Source organism: Pempheris klunzingeri, chromosome 24, assembly GCF_042242105.1.
Source record: "Pempheris klunzingeri isolate RE-2024b chromosome 24, fPemKlu1.hap1, whole genome shotgun sequence".
Classification (NCBI taxonomy): Eukaryota; Metazoa; Chordata; class Actinopteri; order Acropomatiformes; family Pempheridae; genus Pempheris; species Pempheris klunzingeri.
The window spans coordinates 11,240,585-11,262,414 of NC_092035.1; the positions used below are offsets into that span (position 1 = coordinate 11,240,585).

At 43.4% G+C, this 21,830-nt stretch overlaps 1 protein-coding gene across 1 annotated transcript; it reads left to right on the forward strand.

Moving 5' to 3' along the window:
- The first annotated feature begins 1,772 nt into the window (after nt 1–1,772).
- On the forward strand, nt 1,773–19,437 carry LOC139223812 (sodium/potassium-transporting ATPase subunit alpha-1). The gene is made up of 23 exons (XM_070855813.1): nt 1,773–1,942; nt 2,369–2,479; nt 5,898–5,957; nt 7,324–7,425; nt 7,590–7,691; nt 7,815–7,928; nt 8,279–8,413; nt 8,831–8,948; nt 9,345–9,613; nt 9,723–10,031; nt 10,880–11,014; nt 11,307–11,499; nt 11,593–11,768; nt 12,068–12,204; nt 12,858–13,008; nt 13,149–13,317; nt 13,433–13,587; nt 13,710–13,833; nt 13,928–14,073; nt 14,172–14,302; nt 14,816–14,917; nt 17,485–17,576; nt 19,239–19,437. Exons 1-23 carry the CDS (start codon nt 1,931–1,933, stop codon nt 19,265–19,267), a joined length of 3,072 nt encoding a protein of 1,023 aa, XP_070711914.1. The 5' UTR covers nt 1,773–1,930; the 3' UTR covers nt 19,268–19,437.
- The last annotated feature ends 2,393 nt before the right edge of the window (nt 19,438–21,830 follow it).

Here is a 21,830-nt window from a genome sequence, read left to right on the forward strand (position 1 = left end):
AATCGGAACAAATTGAATTCAATACACACTCTTTTTATTTTCCCAGAATTCATACTTTTCACTCCCGCTGCTATTTTAAAAGCTTGCTCTGTCCTTTCATTCTCTCTCCCCTCATCTTTGTATTATAACATCCCCCTCCTCCCTGCATAGCCTAGTGACTATAAACAGTCGGAGGTTTACTACAAACACGTCCGACAACCCCCGCCAACCAGCAAACCAACAAGGACAATCCCTCCTCCTCCTCCTCCTCCTCCTCCTTGAGAGTTACAATGAACAGGAAGAGCGCCTCACGGTTTCGTAGAGACTTCAGGGTCATGAGTGTCCTTTGGTGCAGCAAAGGTGGCCGCCATAGATCTGTGATGACCTTGTTACTGAACCGAGGCTGAGAGAGCTGGCCCAGAATGCTTTTGTCCTGTGCATCTCCTGCTCAAATATACCCATCTTAATGTTTGTCCATTTAGCTTTGCTGTACCAGCTTGGTAACTAGTTGAGAAATCACTTTGTCTCTTCAAGGACACAGTGTGTTTCAGGGGCATTAAGTGGCTCAATCATTCATTTTCAGTTCAACTTTATGGCCTTGCTGTCGATTTGTCATTATAACCACAGGACGACTGAGGTGGAGCTCAAACCTATGGCCACAAAACTTTTGGTTCCTGTTAGTGGATCAGCTGAACCAATTAAATAAGTATTAGTGTTCGTTATCTGCTTTAGTGGCAGCCGATCTTTGCCCACGTTTGGACGGGAAACCTAAATCTCACCTGAACGCTTAGAGGCCTCAGCGCAAATTAGGTCTCAAATAGGATTTCAGTGTTTTTCTCAGGATGATTAATATATATTAATCCTTTTGCCAGTGTATGGCAGGAGCAGGCAGTCAGCCAAGGACATTTTTGAGCTCACTCAGTGTTGCAGCAATGTGGATCTATGTTAAACACAATGTTTTAGCATTGTGAAAGACATTCCAGTCCTGTTCTTTTGACTTATCCTGAGGTGGAACAACTTCAGAATCAATTACGAGGTATTTTTTTACAGGGCACACTGACCTCAGACAGAGAGGGAAAGCTAAAGGCTCAGTGGATTCCTCCCTTTGCATTCCGCTTGTTATCTTTGTTATGAGCAACAGATTTGCCCAACCTCTTTCATCCGACTCCTCATGGGAAGAAAGTCGGTCAGTTTTAATCATTTTCTCGCCTTTTTCCCTTTCAGTCTTTGTTATTCAAATGCTCGTTCAGCTTTGGGCAGTCAGTCACCTGCAGAACTGGACTTTCGCCTTTCTAGCCCTGCCTTTATCTCTATCTCTCTCATTCACTATTCCACTATCTTGCCTTTCTTTTTTTTTCCGGTCATCCCTGTTTGTACTGTAAACTAAGCACACACAGACAGAGCGAGACACAGGGATTCTCTCAGGTTTCTCTGGAGCTGAAGGGCGTGGGCGTTTGGTTGTCTCACCTACCTGTCGTACGTAAAGGCTGAATGTAGGCTTAGTGGAAAAGTGGACATGGATTGAGGAAAGAGAGTAAAGAGTGAAAGAAAGCGAGAGGAAATTGTGAGAACAAAACAGGGAAGTTGAGCAAGAATCACCCCTCCCCTCTCTCCTGTACTCCTCCTACAACAATGCCTCCCTCCCCCAGTAACTCCCCCTCCCTCCGTTTCTCTCCCCAACACTACTACTCACCTGTCCAGTTTCACCCCTCTCCATCTCCCCTCCCCCAAGCTCCTCCTCTTGGAGCAGGTGAGCCAGTAGTGGCTATAAAGGTATGCTAAAGTGAAGAAACCTATCTTCTCTGCTCTGGGGAGTGCGGAAGACACAGGGTTGAGAAAGAGAGTGTGAGGGAGAGAGAGAGAGAGTGAGAGAGTGAGAGAGAGGCGGAGTAGGAAAGCTGCAATTTAAAAAGACAATTGGATTGACTGTTCTCAGACTCGCACTGCAACCATGGGGCTGGGAGTAAGTATTGGAACTTTGTCACATGTTTTGGCCTGGTGTCTAAGAGTCTTTAGATTTATCTTAAGATTAGGCTGGTTTTTCACTTTTGAGCTCAGACCAAGTCACAAGTTATTGGTTAAGCTTGACAGCTGTGGTTTGCACGAGGTACTTTGTACCTTAGTTTCGAAATCTACTGTGCGCGCATACAGTTTTATTTACAGTTTTGTTTTGAAAAGTCAGAAACTTTTCAAATTAGAGATTTTTATGAGAGCGATTCACAATCCTTCCAACAATGATTAACACAAGTTTTACAGCATGTTTGAACAGCAAGGTTGACACCGCTGTCTGCTCCTACTCATGCAACAAAACAGGAAGCCTCAGAGCAATCTTCCAACATGTGCTCAGTCTTATCCAGAAGCTTATTTTGTCTCACTTTCCTCAATCCAGAGAGGGAAAGAGGAGTACAAACTGGCGGCAACCTCAGATGGCGGGGAGAAGAAAGGCAAGAAAGGTAAAGGGGAGAAGGATATGGATGATCTGAAGAAAGAAGTTGACCTGGTGAGTACACAGACTAAAGTCAGACAGTCACTAATTATCTTAAGTACTTCAGTGGGGTCATTTCAGTAGAACAAGACGACAAGTGTTTCTAACTTGCAAAAAAATAATTAACACTGAAAGGAACAGGTGGTGAATAAAATGACATGCTTGAACTTTACACCCATTTCCTCCCATACATATTGTTGCCTCATACTTAATTTTGTTCAGGCCATGTTAACAGCCTTGGTCACTGTAAGTCAGCGCCATTGGTCACAGCAATGATACAGTCACGGCTGAGGCAAACTTAGCTTCGACCTCATGGCTAGTCACATGAGATTTCATAAAGATTACTGCTTACACTGCTGCATGTACTGTCACATGTTATTAAGGAGTTCACAGCTATAGTTAACTTCTAAGTCATGCTTATTTAGCTTGGTTTTCACCGCCGAAGTGTTGGGTGAGAGGCTCTGTTGTCATTCACAAAACATATGAAATTGTCCTATTCTGCAACCAGTAAACATTTATTACTCTCCTAATTTCCTTTCAGACTGTCAGGTTGTGGGTAGTTGTGCAAGTTCTCTTTATCTCTAGCCACAACCACGTAGATACCAAACTCTCACCACTGCACTCAGCTACTCTGGGTGCATGACACTTTGCAGATTTGTAAAGTTACATAGAAAGAGGTTTAGGCGGTTTGAAACATCCTGTGTTGAACACTTGCTCAATTTCCACTGTTGTCAGCCTTTTTTCAATCTGTAGCTGGCTGAGGTCATTTCCCAAGGTCAGTGAGGCACTCTTGTATTAGGTTCATCCCCAAGTCAATGAAAAGGGCTCATTAATGACTCCACACTACCGACTGTATGTTTAAATGTATGATAGTGGCATTTTTTAAGCAGACGTACATTTATTTGTGTGCCATAAGCTCTTTCCTTCTTCTTAACAAGTTTGCCAAACTTGTTCTCACTGCTGCGGTTGTCCGTGAACAACCTTTAAAATTTCTGGTGAAAAGACAAAGCGCCTTTTAACTTGCGTTGAGGAGTGTCCTTCACAAGGTCACAAGGGAGATTCGGGTCTCATGTTCACCTCAGAGCACCAAGTAGACATTAGTGACATGTCAAAAAGTCCCGCTGATGATTTGATAATATCTTAATAATGATTTTAGATTGTCTGTATTTTTGCTCTATGATGTGTTATCGATGCAAACAGGTCTTTGACTTTCACAAGGTCACTGAGTAAAGGTGTGGATTGATGCTGTGAGCTTGTTGCAGATGAGGTGTATGTTTCTAAAGTAACTTTTCAAAAACTACCATTACAATAGAATATGAATGTCATGGCTTTTTGCCAGTTTTATCATTAATTTGTTAATTGCTGGAATCCAGCAACAGTCCCTGCCCAATGTCACCCACCAGGTCACTGAGCACTACAGGTTATTAGGTAATAAAATTCCCATCAAGGTGACATATTAATGGTTATTGTAGTCCGTACACCATAACTAGATCTCAAAGTCCTGCCGCCGCTAAAGGACATCTCAATGCCATAGCAACCGTATCGCCAGTCTGCTATAACCTCCCCAGCGTAGCATATCATTTACTGCAATTAACAGCAGGCGCTGTCTTCAAAGTGTCCTAACTGCTTGCGTATCGTGTCTTCAGAAAAGCTTTCAGTTCCTAAAATGGCTGACTTAGAGTGCAAAAAGGGCAACACTGATTTACTGTCATGTGTCGGTGCTCCTCAGGTCTCAGGTTAAACAGTAATAGCACATTTTGCAGTAGTTTCACGGTAGTGAGAGTATAGGTGCGTCTTTATCGAGTTCATGAAGTAGACATGTTAATGATTATTGCACAATCATACTTGCACCATCATATTATTAACTGAGGCAACAAAGTCCAGCTAAAGACAATGGAAGCCATTCCCATAGCAACACAAAGCAGCCGGCCATTTGATAAAATGTGACAAAGTCCAACAGAAAGCACTAAATATAGAATCATGCTCAGTTTGATTTCTTAAACTAGTCCAGAAGTGTGTTTAGCCATCCGAGTGTGTGTGTTCATGAGCCGGAGTATCAAAGCAAGCGAAGAAATTTCCTCTACAGGCGTCAAAAGAACTGCTGACTAACAGTGACTTGGGGCAAAGCAACAGTAATTTGGGGCTTGTGACAAAACATTATCCATGGCACATTTGGCATGGAACTCTTTGCTTGCTTATTGTCATGCAAAACGCTGGCGCCGTGCAATTACATCCATTTTCTCCACCAACTCTAAGGAGTTCACATAAATGTAAAAGGACTCACTTGCTCCATTAACACTGATTACTATTATGCAAATTTCTAATTTGTTAGTCGTAAAAAAGGCAAAGGTAAAAGTTGTAGTCTGATGTTTTCCCTTCTACTCCTTGCAAAATAATAATAATAATAATAAATGCATGCAGATGGCTACAGACACGACTTTCCATGTATCTAATGGTTGCCTCATTGTAATGTGTCAGTGTGTAGCATATGGTGCAGCTATTATTTCATGGAAAAGTAATTACTGAGGATAAAACTATTAAATGAAAAATTCAACCCCAATTCACTAACAACAAGAATTCATCACATATGTGAGGTCAGTAAACCACCACAGTGTGGGTACCTTTAGTTGAGATCTTGCATTTTGTATTTAGATTACAATACTTTTGTTGTTTGATGGTATGAGAAATGAAAGGTCGGCGTCAGATATTATTGTACATCATGTCAAATGCATTGGAAGAATCTCTATTCATTCACTCGCTGTAGGCGTTCTTCAAAAAACACCCAGTGTAGGCGCGTGAATATGGCAGCTTACTGGTTGTTCGTTTGCAGATCCACTAGTATTTGCATGTTTCCCCCACTCCTTCATATAAAAATACATGAGACCTTCTTTAAAAAAATCATAGACACTCTATGATCAAATTTTACCTGGAAACAACACTTTTTTTCTTTTGATGACACTGATGTTGGCAGGGGTTCAGCTAGGAGTTTCAAAGAGAGGGGTTCCACCAAAATGGCAAGCACATGAGCTACACATGAGCAAACATGAGTATATCAGTTGGGTGACACTGATTTGGCTGGATGGACTGTTTGCTCGCAGCAAACTGCCCGTTTGGATGAGTCCATACGTAACTGAGGTCCAGTGGCTTAGTCTTCGTGTTTGGCTGCGACTTTTCAATCACCAGCACACTGTAGTTTAACTCAAATGTCTGCTTTGGCTAATCTTAAAATTACACTGTATGGGCCGTCATGCATCTGTAATCCTGATCAGATGGCCGACTTTGCCCCGTCATCTTTATGTTCTCTGTGTCCCTCTGGAGGACATAACAGGACAATTTTTAATCCTCAAAGGAGATAATATCTGCGGTTTTAAAATGACAGGGATTTTGGCTTGTTTTACACAAAATCTCCCTCTCTCTCTCTCTCTCTCCATAGGATGATCACAAGTTAACCTTGGATGAACTTCACAGAAAATATGGAACCGACCTAACCAGGGTGAGCATGCATCATTTGTGTTCTTGAGTGTGTGTGTGTGTGTGTAATAGTAGCTCGGGTGGTTGTACAGGCTGCTGATGACAATCCTCTATGGTGCTCGCAGATTTTTACGACCTCATAAGACTTTCATTTGTGACCCCATATCGCAGGCTGCGGCCTTGATGTGGAGTTGAGTTTGAGCAACAAATTAGCAAATTAGTGTTTCAGTTGATAAAATCTCCAGAGCCTGAAAAGGTAGGGAAACATTTAGGGAAAAGCTGTAAAAATGTTCTGTAACAGAAACTTAGATTGTGTCTTTCTCATCCTTTGAATCATCTCGTGAACCCTCAGATTTGTTGGATGTCAGTTTGGGAACCACTTTTTTTTGGATAATCCACTATTTCTTCAGTGCAAAGTAGCCGAAGAAGAGAAGAAGTTTGTGGATTATCCAGACAAATGTAATTTCTCAATGCACTGAGCACCACAAAGAAAATGCCATTCCCTACATTGTGTTAGGGTGGTGTTAAAATCTGACGGAGACCTGACCCTTTAAAGTGGCAATAAATGTCACATTGTCCAGGAAATTCGGCCGCTAGACAAAATGTACTTTTTGTGTTTCGACCGTGGTCTTCATCAAGCTGAGGGCACACACACAGAATCCGATTACACAACCCTACACTGGCCAAATGCTTGACTGATGCTGATTATCTGCTGAAATCTGATCTGTCTGAGTTTGCCCCAAAACAAAGACTTCATTCACGCAGGAACACCGGTCTTACTGATCCTACCAACTAGAAAAAAAAAAAAAAACGCTACTTTTCACTCCTGGTACCCATCCAAGGAGACCTTCAGTTACACTTTACCCTTAATTCTTCTGCATCCTTTTACACTGTAAGAAAATGTGACCTTGAACTTATTGAACTGTTGATTGATAATAGAGATCCAACCTGATTGTCCTGTCTCCCTCTCTCACAAAGGTGCCCCTCTTTCCACATCACAAGCTGTGATTTACGTCAAGCTAAAAGTCTAATTACGCAGAATTCTGAAAAGAAGGAGCAGTAATTATAAGATTACTGTGATCTTTCTTCCTGTGGATGTGGTTTATGTTGTTTTTGTTTCAACCGAGCTTTAATCCACCAGCTCCTGCGGTAATAGCGGTGTACCTGTTTACTAAATAAGCAGTCCAACAGGAAACATGTTGCTCTGACTTGTCCTACATAGTGTTTCCCTCCCGTAAATGAGGACAAAGACCAAGCAATAAGGTAGCATGGTAGTAAACTGGGCTCACAGGTTCTTTAGTTCTTTGTTTTTATCTGTCAATCTGTTGTGGGTATTTTAGCTTTTTAACCTGCACAGTTAAATGTTTATTCTTTGTCCCTCTTTTTAGGGTCTTTCCAACTCCAGAGCAAAAGAGATCCTGGCACGTGATGGCCCAAACGCCCTCACGCCTCCTCCCACAACGCCTGAATGGGTCAAGTTCTGTAAACAGGTAAAAGTCACTTCTGGGCTGAAGCTTCCCGCTGAGAGTGCAACATGTCCTATGCAAAACACACACCTGTTTTGCAAGTTAGAATTTTCAAAATGCAAATTCACTTGCAGCCTGTGAAACCAGGAAAGTGTTGATGTTTGAACGCTGTTTTATGTTGTTTCCAGCTGTTTGGTGGTTTCTCCATGCTGCTGTGGATTGGTGCTATCCTCTGTTTCCTCGCTTACGGTATCCAGGCTGCCTCCGAAGATGAACCGATGAATGATAACGTAAGCATGTTTTTGTTAGCGTATGACATGTAAATGCCATTATTTAATTATATTTATTATATTAATTAAACATTAATATAATCAAAGATGAACTGGCTAACAGTCCTCTCTCCCTTACTGTAGTTGTACCTTGGTGTTGTGCTTTCCGGCGTCGTCATCATCACCGGTTGCTTCTCCTACTACCAAGAAGCCAAGAGCTCCAAGATCATGGACTCCTTCAAGAACCTGGTCCCACAGGTGAGTTTTTCCCGTCTTTAGGACCTTCATATCTGTGTCACAATTTTGCCAAACCGAAAACAAAGTCAAGGAAAAGCTCATCTAGTCGTAATTCTTTCCAAGATGGCTTAACGTATGGTCTCCAGCACTCCTATCAAATATGGGACAGTGACAAATAACAGAATATGTTGCACAAGAAGGAGCAGCGTTACTTGTCAGCATTACCACACATCACCACATTTTTCCACTAATCATCTGGTGTCTCACTGCTGAAAAAAAAAAAAACTAAACCCATTCAGGAAGTGAAATGCCTCTTGATGGGTGTAACTCTTTTCATAAATTGAATGTTTATTTCACCTTTGGTTTCGTAGCAAGCCCTGGTCCTCCGTGATGGTGAGAAGAAGAGCATCAACGCCGAGGAGGTGGTGGTCGGAGATTTGGTGGAGGTGAAAGGTGGAGACAGGATACCTGCTGATCTGAGAGTCATCTCTGCTCACGGCTGCAAGGTCCATACTTTTGCTTGGTGGCAAGCTAATTTGCGATAAATAAAAATGTGCAGTTTATGTATAATTACAGTCTTGAGTATTAACATTGGTCAATTGGGAACTAAAACAAAGGAAACCATGATTCACTCACACACCGTACAGTCTGTTACTCTGTGGTTTGAGTTGCTCAACATTTGATGGGAATTACAATATGTTGACAGATGTGGTTTATTAAGCCTCAGTTTACTTCCTCTTAATCACTTCTTCAAAGCTTTCTTTTTGACTGACTCAACAATCAAAATTATAATGTCTCAGTTCAAAAGTTTCCTTTCTTTAAATGTTGTTTAGACCCAAATGTGCTCCTCTATTTTCCAGCTTTGTCCAACATCATTTTCACTGCTGTGGTATCTGATTTTTGCTTTCCTTCTCCTCCTTCAGGTGGACAACTCCTCTCTGACCGGTGAGTCTGAGCCCCAGACTCGTACGCCTGACTTCTCCAACGACAACCCTCTGGAAACCAGGAACATTGCTTTCTTCTCCACCAACTGTGTTGAAGGTTAGAGAACTAACAAATAGCAGACAACACAGAAATCACAAGGTCACAATTCGTTTGTGTTGACTGAAAAAAACGTAGAACTGACCAAACTTATCCATAGTCTTAAAGGTGAACTCATCTGAAGAGTATTTGATTTTCATATCTGTTATTTTTTAACTTATATGTCATTTTAACTATTGTAATTATGAGCTAAGGTTAGTTTTGTATTGTATGTAATGTAAATGTTCTGTATTGTGTGCACACCTGCCCGGGGACAGCAGATGGAAAGTAGCTTATAGATAACTCTGGTGCAAAGCATCTCTTCTCCTTGAGATTAATGTATTTGTACATTGTCCCTGACAAATAAACAATAAACTAAACAAAATTTTTGAACCAAATCCCTGTTGCTCTCTCCAGGTACTGCCAGAGGAGTCGTCATCAACACTGGAGACCGTACCGTCATGGGTCGTATCGCCACCCTGGCTTCCAGTCTGGAGGGCGGCAAAACTCCCATCGCCGTTGAAATCGAGCACTTCATCCACATCATCACTGGCGTGGCTGTCTTCCTGGGTGTTTCCTTCTTCATCCTCTCCCTCATCCTCGGATACGGTTGGCTGGAGGCTGTCATCTTCCTCATCGGCATCATTGTCGCCAATGTGCCAGAGGGTCTCCTGGCTACCGTCACTGTGAGTTTGTGGTGTCCATGTTCCAGCAATTCTGCCCCAATCTCATGCTCTTATTTTACAATAGATCCTGAAGACTGGAGATATAATAAACTTTGATTTCCATCTCCAGGTGTGTCTGACCCTGACTGCCAAGCGTATGGCTAAGAAGAACTGCCTGGTGAAGAACTTGGAAGCTGTCGAGACCCTGGGCTCCACCTCCACCATCTGCTCCGACAAGACCGGCACCCTGACCCAGAACAGGATGACCGTGGCCCACATGTGGTTCGACAACCAGATCCACGAGGCCGACACCACCGAGAACCAGAGCGGGGCCTCCTTCGACAGGAGCTCCGCCACCTGGGCTTCCCTCGCCAGAGTCGCTGGACTCTGCAACCGTGCCGTCTTCCTGGCAGAGCAGAGCAACGTCCCCATCCTGAAGGTGATTGCATGCAATATCCTCCTCTCAGCTCTTCTGGTTACCAAACACTAAACGTTTTGCTCTAGTTCACCCATTCTGATCACTACAAAAGAGTCTAAATAATTCAACAGCGGAGGATGATATCAATAACACTGGCTTTTGGTGCATCACCACCTCTCAGTCCAAGTTGTAAACAAGCACAGTGCAGAATTTACCCTCATTACCTCATGGAAGATTTTTCTTCTTTAAATGTTTGGTTGGATTGGACACTTTGCCCAGATAAGTCCTGAGATGCGGTGGCTGTGTGGGAGGTGACTTGGCATTATGACTTTGCGAGGAACATTTTGGATCCAACGAAATACAAATGCAGCCAGACTGCACTACAAATCTTTATAAAAAGCACTCAACATAATTAAAGGCTTTTTCAGAAATATATGGCCGTCTCTATAGCAAGAGGTGGCCAGGCAAACCATTGATTTATTTCTTAATGAGTACTGACGAGTGTATTTCTTTCTCAAACTGCACAGCAGGATGAATTGAGGCCATTGTGAATGTCTTTTTGTGGATCATGAAGTTCAAGCCGGTCCTAATTCGTCTGATTTATCTGAGCTGTTCTACTACACAGTTGTAGTTTATAAACCCTTATAGAACTGTAAAAGTCTTCTAATATGTTAATCGGCAAGTGAAATGTGAAATAACTTCTATGAATTGGTGGGAGGGGGGCCAAAGTGATTCTAAGTGTTGAAATGTTTTTGTGTATGTGTTACATCTGCTTTCGTGTACAGTATGTCGTAACAAAGGACCAATGTGGTCCACAATTTGCATCAAATCCGCTGTTCCAGCTCTTAGTCCTTTTCTTAAACCCACAGAGAGATGTAGCCGGTGACGCCTCAGAGGCTGCCCTACTGAAGTGTATTGAGCTGTGCTGCGGATCCGTGAACGGCATGAGAGACAAATACCACAAGGTTGCTGAGATCCCCTTCAACTCCACAAACAAATACCAGGTAAACATTTCAAGTGGTTTCTCATAGCATTGCAGCTTCTAAATTAGTTCAGTGTGCCATCATTCGAATATCAATAGCAAAAAACTTTGCAAACTCAACTCTGTGGGACATTATTAGTTGTGCTATCGAAGGGAAGTGTTGATTCATGCCCTCTAGTGGTCAGGTTTGCTAATGTGTCCAGTTTTTGACAAATGAGTTCCAGCATCGTTTACAATAACATTGGGATTTGGGTTTCATGCCACAAGTCACTACAAAACAAGCACCTAAATCCAGCATTCCTATTGTCCCATAGCTCTCCATCCACAAGAATACAACTCCTGGAGAGTCCAAGCAGCTGCTGGTGATGAAAGGAGCCCCAGAGAGGATTTTGGACCGCTGCTCCACCATCATGATTCAGGGCAAAGAGCAGCCTCTGGATGACGAGATGAAAGATGCTTTCCAGAACGCTTATGTTGAGCTGGGAGGACTTGGAGAGAGAGTGCTGGGTACCACATAACTCCATTTCACTGCTACATCCTGATTATGTGCTTAATTTGTTTATACAGAAAAGACAAGTGTTTTCTTCCTGTGTTACTCAGGTTTCTGCCATTTCAACCTGCCCGATGACCAGTTCCCAGAGGGCTTTGCTTTTGACACTGAGGAGGTGAACTTCCCCACTGAGAACCTGTGCTTCATTGGCCTCATGTCCATGATCGACCCTCCTCGTGCTGCTGTGCCTGATGCTGTCGGCAAATGCAGGAGTGCTGGAATCAAGGTGTGCAACTTTAGCCTTTTTAAGTGGATAGAGCATGCAAGAGAAGTCTGTATGTACAAACTGTGCCATTTTAAGAGCAAAATCACAATCACAGTTATACATCCAAAGTTAAAATAAATATCTGATAATCTGGATCCCTGAAAATCCACTTTGAACACTTTGATTCAAAGTTGGATTACTTCCTTATTCTACTGATTTATCATGAGAGTCCATGTCTTTAAGTTCAAATTGTGCTTTGCAAGTGAAAATGTAGTGCAAAACTGTCTTACAAAATCTTGTCTCTACTTTGTCTCCCTCAGGTTATCATGGTCACCGGTGACCATCCCATCACAGCTAAGGCCATCGCTAAGGGTGTGGGTATCATCTCTGAAGGCAACGAGACCGTAGAAGACATTGCTGCCCGCCTGAACGTACCAGTCTCAGAGGTCAACCCCAGGTTAGTACACGTGTTGAGCATGTTTTTCCCATAATATTAAGAATATATAGATTTTGGCAGATGAACACCAAGCGTAAAACGATTTTGAAGGAGTTATATGACATCTTACTTCTAAACACTCCTCTTCTGCAGCCGTTCTTCCTAATACTTGTACTGAGAGAGCAAAATTAAATCAGCTTTGGCTAACGAGGCCCCTCAGCCTACTCAGCCAGAAAGACTTTTACCATCAATTCATTGCAGACAAATAAATGTATGCGTGTCTGTGAGCTAGTGGCTTTACTATTTCTTCATCAGCGAGATTAGCCTGTGCGTTCAGATCCCACTGTGCTGCCACACTGTAAAAACACTACACAAAAGCATATATTAAAAATACTGTCATCTTAGGCACAATCCTCATGCAGGAAATTCCTGTTTGTTAACTGATAAGAAATGTTACCTGTCTTGGCAAAGTATTATATAATCCTCTACACCGCTGCATTGTAAATCTATAAATAAAGCTCTTTGCTGACAGCAGCATAACCTTTCTTTAAAGGTTTTTGTCCCCATGATTTTCACAGTGCTGACCTGCTTGTACCCCATCCTCGGTTTTCCTCTCAGAAACAGGATGTGGGATTACAACTGTTGTCCTAACACTGCTGTGATTTCCTCCCCAGGGATGCCAAGGCCTGTGTCATCCATGGCGGAGAGCTGAAAGAAATGACCGCAGAGTTACTTGACGATGTGCTGAAACACCACACTGAAATCGTGTTTGCCAGAACCTCCCCTCAACAGAAACTTATCATTGTGGAAGGTTGCCAGAGACAGGTCAGCAACAAAGGGAATTTAAGACATTTTCACAGGAACAAATGGGGCTTAAAACCTTTCAGAAATGCCTATTGTCCTCGATTTTTGTTTTCTTCAAAATATAAAGTGAATATCCTAACACGTCTTCGCTCTCTCCGCAGGGAGCCATCGTGGCTGTGACAGGTGATGGTGTGAACGACTCTCCTGCTCTGAAGAAGGCCGATATCGGTGTCGCTATGGGTATCGCCGGATCTGACGTCTCCAAGCAGGCCGCTGACATGATCCTGCTGGACGACAACTTTGCCTCCATCGTCACAGGAGTGGAAGAAGGTAAGACCCACACCAACGATTATACCTGCAGAAATGTTGAAGTACAGACTGCAAAGAGCAACATAGTTACTGCTCGAGCTTCCTCACAATGGTAACATCCAAATTATTTTGACAGGCCGTCTGATCTTTGACAACTTGAAGAAATCCATCGCCTACACTCTGACCAGTAACATCCCTGAGATCTCACCCTTCCTCCTCTTCATCATCGCCAACATCCCTCTGCCCCTGGGAACCGTCACCATCCTCTGTATTGACCTGGGAACAGACATGGTGAGCTCTTTACCTGAGGGCATAACTGACATCTTAAGATCAAATCTGTGCGGCAGAGAGATTAAAAAAAAAACATTTAAGGTGGACATTTTATTCAATTTGATTTACCTGTTGTCTCCCAGGTTCCTGCCATCTCCCTGGCTTATGAAGCAGCTGAGAGCGACATCATGAAGAGACAGCCCAGAAACCCCAAAACAGATAAACTGGTGAACGAGAGGCTCATCAGCATAGCCTACGGACAGATCGGTAAACATACTTAATGATACGTGCTGCAGAAATGGTTCATTTTGCCTAACAAAGACCCAGTGAAGTTACACTGCTCCTTTCCTGCTCCTCTTAGGTATGATGCAGGCCACAGCTGGGTTCTTCACCTACTTTGTGATCCTAGCTGAAAATGGTTTCCTCCCCATGGACCTGCTGGGGATCAGAGTGCTGTGGGACGACAAATATGTAAATGACCTGGAAGACAGCTACGGACAGCAGTGGGTCAGTAACGCTCATGTTTTTAATGTCCCTCAATAGCAGTCATGCTTGAGCCAAAATGAACAGCAGAGGATAATGTTTTTAAATGTTCTGTCCACCAGACATACGAGAGCAGAAAGATCGTAGAGTTCACCTGCCACACAGCTTTCTTCGCCAGTATCGTGATCGTCCAGTGGGCCGATCTAATCATCTGTAAGACCAGGAGGAACTCAATCCTGCAGCAAGGAATGAAGTATGTACATATGAAGACATCTAAGACCCTTAAAGTGTCGACTGTAACCATTAAACTTGTATTTTCCAAGGATTTTCTCATTCGATTAATGCAAGTGGGGTACCTGTGATGGTACCCTCAGCACAGGTAGTCTCTAGTTTCAGGATCATTTTATTTTACAGTGAAATATCCTCAGCTGTTAAAGGTGTTTGTGTTAGAATAATGTTGGGATCTGGTCAGGGCAGAGAGCAAAACACTAGTCTAGGTTACTGCTAATTAAAGGTTTATGTACAGCGAGCATTGTTCCGCTTATTAAACGGCTTTGAAGTAAAGAAATCTACACACAAAGTTAAAGTGTGTTTGACATAGAATATTGATTTCTAAAGGATTCTATTACTTTGCTATCGGAACTGCGTCCATCGTAACCATCTGTTATACAGAAATAATAGACTGTGGAATCAGAATCAAGTATTCAACAAAGATCGCTCTCATCTGTGACATTGTTTTAACTGTGTTAACTCTTTGCTTCCACAGGAACCGTATCCTCATCTTTGGTCTGTTTGAAGAGACAGCTCTGGCTGCCTTCCTGTCATACTGTCCGGGCATGGACGTCGCATTAAGAATGTACCCTCTCAAGTGAGTAAAAAACACGGACACAAACGATGCACCCATCATGTGATTACTAAAACACTGAGTGCAGAGATAGGTGTTAAATCTGTTAACTTTGATACATTTACAAGCTTCCCAGGATATTTTCAAGGATACAGAGTTAGGCCCTGAGCAGACAGAGCTCCAGAGTGGAGCATTTCGCTCGCTGCTTTAAAGTGGCTCAGGTTTAAAAAGCTTCAATTCAGAGCAAAAGAGCACCTGATGTTATTGTGTTCCACGTCAACAAAAGTGACATCAACCAGCAAACTCGCAGCAAAAGTATTTAAAGATATTAGCCTCAACGTCTGTAACAGGGCTGGTCATTCATCATAATTATGCTAACAACATATTGAAAACTATGCTTGCTAGAGAACTGAAAATCTGTCCCCAAGTAACAGTAAATTACTCCCATAAAGAACGACTCAAGTGAAAGTAAGACTCACCATTTAAGAAATGTATTCAATGAAAGTAAATACCTGATTAATAGATGACTCAAAGTACACGTTTATTTCCATTTTGATATTTTTAGGCTGTGCAGGCCAGTGCAAAATAATGACAAAATAGTACTTGTTGATAAAAAAAAAAAGTAGAGCAGGTAGGCCTGCGCTGATCATTAATGCTTGTGATGTGAGAAAGTCAGACACAGGAACAGCATAGTGTAGAATTTTCAAAATAAAACACCCTGCGCAGACTCCTGGTGGTGTATCACGTCACTACATAAATATTACTTCGTAGCCAGCGGCACCAGGCCAGAAGACGACCAGTCAGAGGGTTTTTGAAAGCAGAGGTTCATCTTAAAGTAGGAAATAACAACAATAAACACAAGTAAAACAGACAAAAAGAAACCATTTTACATCATACCCTCATTAGCCTCAGTAGAAGCACAGCAATCAAGGAAAAATGACCAAATCAACAACATTGGAGCGAGTTAACTGAATCAGCCGGGCAAAACGCTCCCACAGTGTGTGGAGCTGTACAGAGGACAGGACGAAACCGGGTCACAGCCGCAGTATGACGCAACCTGTGTTGAATCTCGCCATCGATCCCCACATTTAGAGCAGGTTATTCATAACAAAGGTGCACATGGCAAACGTTGCCAAGTTAAAAGTAGATTACTAGCTCAAAAATATACTTGAGGAAAGAGTAGAAGTAGAGTTCTAGGAAAGGACCATGAAAAGTACCTGTTCCTGTTTTTTTAACTCGTGTGTGTTACTTTGAATGTGTGACTCTGCTGCTCTTCACCAAGTAGTAAGCTTCAACAAACAAGGCGCTCCGTCTGACTGGGGTCTTACGCCTCACGGACATGTTTTCTTTTGTCACCGTTGGTATTTGTGGTTGGCATGGTCTCATTTTCTATGTAAATACGTTTCTTTCCATGTGTGCAGGGGAATTTATGAGCACAATATGCATTAGGTTTATCCCTATTAATGTGGTAATCCATGAAATCCTTTCCTCTGTTAATGCACTGACATTCGCTGCACTTCCCAGAGGCTTCAGTCAGTGCAGCCAGTGCATTCATATAGTAGAGATGAAGTTAGTCAGTGCTTTTTTAGCTTTATTATCTTGTTAAAAACAAGGTGGATATTATCTAGTGTCACCACTAATTTCCACTTCAGAGGCAGAATGAGGCAGAGGAGCTATTGCACTAATGAGATTGTTTGCCCAACAGAGGAAAATAGAAAGCAGTGAGGGCACATTAGGCTCATTAGCTCACAAGTTTCACACTGAGCTGAAATCTCCTCGTCTTGTTCTCCTCGTTATAGTTTTTGCGTCTTCCCCTACTCCTGCCTCTGCTTTCTTCCTCTTCTCATCTGTTCCCAGCGCTTCTGTCTCCTCTCCTCTCCTCTCCTCTCCTCTCCTCCCCTCTCTTCTTCCTCAGACTCCTCACCCACCCACTCACCTCTCTCTTTTGGTGGCTGCTGATGTTTAACTAACCTTGGCTTCTGTTTCTCTTCTGTCTGAGCGTCTTGTGTCTCTTCCCTCTATTTCTGTCTCGTCTGGTTTCTGTGCTCTGTTCTCTCGCTCTCTTTTATTTCTGTCTTTAGCTCCGAGCTTCTCTCTCTCTGTCAATTCATATTCAGATACAACGTGGAAAGGCACTGATTGCTAAAGAAAGTCCAAGATGTTCCGAACATTCCTATGATTTTACAGCAGATATTCAATACATTAAACATCAAATTTGGCTTAATAAATAAACAATATATTGATTGTTTGAAAGCGACTCTCTGATTGGCCTTTTAGGAAGTCCATCTTGGTGTGTTTGAGCTCTGTGGAGACGAGCTGTAGCCTGCCGCAGCGCTCGCAGCGAACGAGTCGACAGAGCGCGCTCATATGCAGCTTCTGAATTCATCCTGGTGCTCAAAGGCCTAATGTTTGCCGCCAAAGCTTTTCATGTGCTCTTAGAGAACCTTCAACCAACCATGTAACGCCGTTAATCTCTGCACTGCTACTACCACTGACTCAGCCTCTTCAACAGCCAGCAGAGTGCTCTTGTGTTTGTTTTTGTCACATTCCAGTTGTAACTCAAACTCCCCGTCTCTCCGTCCGTCCTTTAGGCCATGCTGGTGGTTCTGTGCCTTCCCCTACTCCCTCCTCATCTTCCTGTACGATGAAGCCAGAAGATACATCCTCAGACGCAACCCAGGCGGTAAGACGACCTTTGCGAAGCCTTCCTTTTGCTTTCTGAGGCAGTTGAGGCTGTCGTATTAGACATTTCTGCTGCTCCTCTCTGTGTCTGGACATGGATGGAGGGGGACACGGTCTCACGCTGACCAAATGAGAAATCAGATATGGAAGCAGCCCAAAGAAACCTGCGTACCATCCCATAGTGTCACTGTCATAAGTAATCCGTTCACTTCATAAGCTAAAAAAGCCACAAACTGTCCCAAAGCTGAAAAGGCTTTTTGGTCTGGACAATTTGGTCTTTAAACACTGGCACCAGGAGTTTTGTATTTGTAAGCAACATAAATATCCACCAAATTTCATTGAAATGTAGTTTCTCTTTTAAAGATATCATCCTAAAAACATGACCTCATCTGTTGACTCCTCTTCCTGGAAATCTGATGCAGTGTCAGTCATGACACACAGCAGGATGCGGAGCACAGAGAGCAACAGCAGTGGTGCACTAGTGAATGGTGCACACGGGGGTGTTACGTGTGTTTAGCACGAACCGTGCGTGTGCCCCTGTGTCTATTTTTGTGCGCGTGCACGTCATCCCTGCCACAACTGCGTCCCCACACAGACCAGTGAACTGTGGCAGATGGCCGGGCCCAGTGGGATTTCAACCCTCAACCCTGCTTTTGTTAATGCCTCGTTCCACCCACAGAGCTGAGCAGAACCTGTATGCAGGGCTGGCTCTGATGCAGCTGTGTGTGTGTGTGTGTGTGTGTGTGTGTGTGTGAGTGAGTGGGTCTGCTACATCTGAGCCCCACAGCACAGATCAGTGAACATCCCATTGCCCATTCATGGTGAATAATGTTACAATCAGACAGAAAAAAAACAAGTTGAGCTGATTTAATTTTGACACAGTTTCAAACAGCTATGAATGAGCACAAACATTTGCATTTTTAGGATTCATTTTAATAAAGTTACTCAAACCAGATCTTGAAAGATTAGTGTACCGAAGCTAACTGTCTTTTTTTTTTATTATTTTTAACCCTGGGCTGAGAAAAGTTTCAGTTTCACTCTAAAGTGGAAGCCATGATTCCAGCTCAGTGAATTTTAGCCTCATGTGAAATACAAGTATTCACAGGCCTAAAAATAAAATGTGGCTCTGGGCTGAGTGGGGCCAACAACAGATAGTAAGTCACAGAATTCCAGCATCCACACTTTGGACTAACACTGATGTTTTATACATTTTTTGTCTGCGATTGTTCGATCCAAACCACATTTCAGCTCCAGGGTCAGATCGGACTCAGACTCAGTCACACATATGGCCTCAAGGATGATATCATCATTTCATGAGCAACTGAGAGACAAAAATGCCACAGCATCCGTGTCCCTGCAGGACACATCTTTTAATGGCATCATCAGGAGAGTCATGGCTGCGCAGGCTCTCACTTCAGGATGTGTCTTGCTCTTGCTCCTCAGTCCGGTCTTATTTCTTTGAATCACTGTCAGCCAACATGAGGGGTGATATCATCCTGCAGCCTGAGTGCAAAGTCAAAGATCACAGCCTCATTAGAGCCACGAGCGGTCCTCCCCGTCTTGTAATTCGTCTGTGAAAGACAGCTGGGAGAATTTAGACCCCAACTGTGAGGCCTGACATCCCAAAAACCGTGTCCCTAATTCTGTCCCCTTTGGTTTCCAGGTTGGGTGGAGCAAGAGACATACTACTGAGTCCACACGACACAGTCACGGAGGGACCAGTCAGTGTTTCTTCGTTATTCGCTGCCATGTTACAGACTTGTCTGAGATGTTAGTCAGACCCCTAAAATACAGAGCATGGATAAGTTAAGAATATCTTGATGTATATGTCATTCACAATAAAACATTTCCGTACCATTGTACGCCGCTTGAGGCTGCTTGGACCTTTTGTTTCTTTCACTTTTTCTCTCACATGGAAGGGTTAAATACAGCGTTTCAGGGACTCGGTGCAGGATGTTGTTTCAAGGTTCAGTAGGTATGTGCTAGTGAGTCAAGTCCAGTGACCCACGCAGCGGGATTATCCACCTCAACAGTTCCTAAACTTTGGGCTCAGATGCAAAGAGATCAGAAAAGGGGGACGTGAATTCAGAATAAAAACCGTACTCCACGCCTACCTCCAAGTTTTTGCACTTCTAGTTTATCAAAATGAGGGTCTTAGCTAACTTTGCTGTGTGTACTTGTGACCTGTGTGTACTTAATGTAAGTAATCATCACGATCAGAATCAGCTAATTTTCTGTTAGTCTGATTGACTAATCAGTTAATACGCTAATCCTGTCAGTATTATCTGCTACGACGCTGGATTTTAACCTTTTTAAACCTGTTTTTTTTTTATCTTTGCCCACCAGATATTAAGAAAAAGCATGTCTGAGCAGTGTGTGTGTGTGTGTGTGTGTGTCCATTATCTCAAGGGCCGGTCTGCCACATTGGTGTTTGCAATGGATTGCTCTGTTGACTGCTAATGCAAAGAGGCCCTCAGTGAAAATGAACTGAGGCCACTCTAGTGCTATCTACTTTGTGTTTACCCTGGTCATTACGACCACCCCCTTATCCCTCACCCCCTCTTATGTGTGTGTGTGCACAGTATCCCACAGTATCATCATACCAGCCTGCTCAGAGATGGCCTGCTTCACACACACACATCAAAGACTCTTGAGGCAGTAGGCAGACCATCACCAGGAATGACTGTTTGTCATTAGCGCAAACCGCCCAGTTCAGGTTCAGTGTTTCTACCAGCCAATCAGGACAGCTTCCTTCCTGCTTCACAGGTGATTTCTTTTACAGCAGAGGGTGCTAGTGTAAGACAGTCTGCAGACAAAAGGATGGAGGGATGTAGAGAAAGAGGGAGGAGGGGGAGGAGGATGAGGCTGATGGATGGTGACAAAAGCGAGTGGATGTGATACAGAGGAAGGAAGAGTAGGAGCAAGGGAACAACAAATATTGGCGTTTTTGTATTGTGCCCGTTTTCAAGACATGTAATTAATCATCTTATTATGGTTTGAAAGCATAAACTGTTGTGTGTGGGCTTTTCTTCGCTGCTTTGTTAATATCTTTTCTGATGAATTGTCATGCCGATAAAGCAATTCAGTTGAGATGAATTGAGTGGCGAGAGAGAGAGAGAGAGAGAGAGAGAGAGAACGATGCAGCAGACAGACACAAACATTATCATGCCTTCATCCTTCGTTCGCTGGCAGGGCCCCTGAACGTGCCTGTTGCTATGGCAACTCATTTGAGAGCCCTCTCTCTCTCTCTCTCTCTCTCTCTCTCTCTCTTTCTCCAACATCTAAATAAAATCTAGGCTATTTATAGAGCAACGCTGGCAACACGCGAGCTACACCGATCGCACATGCATGGATGTGAATGCGCTCACCAAAACAGAGATACAGTGTAGAGACTGCACATGTATGCACATACACGTGCACATGTGTGAGCGTACACACACACACACACACACACACACACCTCCACAATGCCAGGGCTTGCTGCTGTGTGCCCATCTGTGAATTCAGTCCACGTGTGGTTTTGTTTGTTTTCTGGTGATGTTGAGTTTTGCATCATATTTTAGAAAAGAGATTAAAGCTCTAAATAGATGGAAGAACAGATCAAGCGAGGAGTGTGTGTATGTCTCTGTGTGTGTGTGTGTGTGTGTGAAGACTAAAGATGGACTCCTCGCTGAAGCCTCGCAGTGAAATCTCCCCGTCGCCGTTTGATCTATCTCAGGTTTATCTTGTCAGTTGGTGCAGAGTGCTCTCCAGGCCGGCTGATAAGGTCTATTAGAATACACAGGGAGCCAGACAGTGAGTGACACAGTCTATAGAACCTATCAGGATACAATAGCACCACAGTGGCGGGCTCATCCTGCCTGCCCGGGTCTACTTCATGTCTAGATAGATAATCTGTTACAGCCTGCTGATATAGCTGGGTACAGCAATGCAGGGAATGTGTCACATTTAGCAAAAGCTAAAGTTTTCTTATTATTGGTTAATGCGGCAGGTAAGGCTGAAACTCATCTTCCTCTGTCCGTCCATACAACAAGTGGCTGAACGCTCCTGGTTTCAGGCTCAGATCCAGGGATGAAAGACTAAACCTCTCATTTGTGTTGTGGGACGAAAGGGTTTAAGAGCTCCTGGAACTGATGCAAGTGCTGCTGCCGAGGTACAGGACAGCTAAACGCGCAAGCGTGGCTGCAAAATGATGAATAATCGATGGGGTCTCTGCATGGAAGACCCCCCCACCCCGCCAACTTCCACCTCTGCA

What these genes read in the sequence shown, in the direction of transcription:
- LOC139223812 (XM_070855813.1), top strand. An exon ending in ACTTGGAGAGAGAGTGCTGG is followed by an intron (nt 11,500 to 11,592) that starts GTACCACATAAC and finishes TGTGTTACTCAG; the next exon opens with GTTTCTGCCATTTCAACCTG. An exon ending in ATCCTGCAGCAAGGAATGAA is followed by an intron (nt 14,303 to 14,815) that starts GTATGTACATAT and finishes TTGCTTCCACAG; the next exon opens with GAACCGTATCCTCATCTTTG.